Source organism: Austrofundulus limnaeus, unplaced genomic scaffold (genome assembly GCF_001266775.1).
Source record: "Austrofundulus limnaeus strain Quisiro unplaced genomic scaffold, Austrofundulus_limnaeus-1.0 Scaffold1650, whole genome shotgun sequence".
Taxonomy (NCBI): Eukaryota; Metazoa; Chordata; class Actinopteri; order Cyprinodontiformes; family Rivulidae; genus Austrofundulus; species Austrofundulus limnaeus.
The window spans coordinates 12,545-13,977 of NW_013954052.1; the positions used below are offsets into that span (position 1 = coordinate 12,545).

Below are 1,433 nucleotides of genomic sequence, written 5' to 3' on the forward strand. Positions count from 1 at the left end.
GTGACGATCGGGGGGCGTGACGATCGGGTACTGGAAGCTGCAGATAGGTATTAATGGGGTTTTGGGGCACAAAGATGGCACAAGAGCCTTCACCGTCTTCCCTGGACGGAAACAAACCGGGCTTCCCAAAGAAAATTTTGGCCAACAACCTCGAGGACAAGCATTTGTGCAACTCGTGTCAGAAAATCCTGCGGAGGCCCCTTCAAGCTCAGTGCGGTCACCGCTTTTGTTCGTTCTGTTTCAACAAAATCGTCAGGTGAGTGGCGTTGCCGCTAGCAAGCTACACATTGATTTACCAGACTCCATTCACATCTTTTACAATTTAACGCTGTCTCGCACATTGACACATGCAACGCAGCATACACGGTGGGTGGATTAAGGATGAAAATGTGACGTACGGGTCGACATTCCTTAAGCAAACCTTAAAACGACATGAGGGATGAGCAGATTGTGTATGTTATTCACATAACCTCTGATGAGGCAGTCTGTGTGTAAAATGTGAAAAGGTAAGCCCATCCTTGCTAAATATTTAGACATTTAAATTGTTTTCTATTCCGACCATGCTACAAGGTCCGAATTTATTAGTCTGAATGTATTAGTCTGTAAACATATGTTCCTCATCTGTTAAAAACATGCCAGTAAATATGACCGTTTTTGAACGAAGTTTGACCGCGGCCACACCATCCACGGTTCAGAGTTCCTGAATAAATATTGCGTGTTTACACAGCTTATTACGTTCCGCCTGCAAACGAGAGGAGAAGGGGTTATCTGCGGAATCAAAGTGGGCGTGTCAAAAGCATAAACACTGGGCCACGAGGCCTACACGACGGTATCCTTTGATCCTGCTTGATCTCTTTACAGCCTGACCCTGACCCCAACACTAATAGTCTAGTAGGAAGGAAGGGGGGGGAGAACACACCTTTCACCCCATTTTATATTTGTCTTTTCATGGGTAATTGGTTGGGTAAAAGATTCCCATGATTAGATCATGTTTGATGCATAATAGCTGGAGTAAACACTAAAAAAAATTTCTAAAATTCGCCTAAACTGAATCGCAGGAACTACTCCCCTGTACACCCTATTGATATTTTTTTCAAAGCTTTGTATATTTATAATCTTCAACATGCATAGTAAACACAAGTTGATGATATCCACTTGAAATTTTGTCACATATATGTTTATTGTGCCATTTTGTTTGCCGACCTGGATTTCCACAAATGCAAAAAAGAGAATGTTAACTCAACATATTGACTTAACTAGACATTGTGCAGAGGCAAATGACCCCAGTTTTGGTTCCATTTTGGCATGAGGAATTAATGGAGATGGATAGTGACATGACTGGAGGATTTATGAAGCAATGGGCCTCATGCAAGAACATGTTCATATTCTTATCCTAAATTTCTCTTACTTTTGTTCGTACAAAGGGTTCGTAC

At 42.1% G+C, this 1,433-nt stretch overlaps 1 protein-coding gene across 2 annotated transcripts in view; it reads left to right on the forward strand.

Moving 5' to 3' along the window:
- The window catches only part of LOC106535996 (TNF receptor-associated factor 2), a 26,418-nt gene continuing 24,985 nt past the window's right edge, over positions 1-1,433 (forward strand). The window contains exon 1 of one of the 2 annotated variants that reach the window (XM_014033163.1): positions 1-256. In XM_014033163.1, the coding sequence (XP_013888617.1) occupies positions 54-256 (203 nt within the window). In that variant the 5' untranslated portion in view covers positions 1-53. The remainder of the gene's footprint in view (positions 257-1,433) is intronic. The other variant, XM_014033164.1, reaches the window with a different exon arrangement.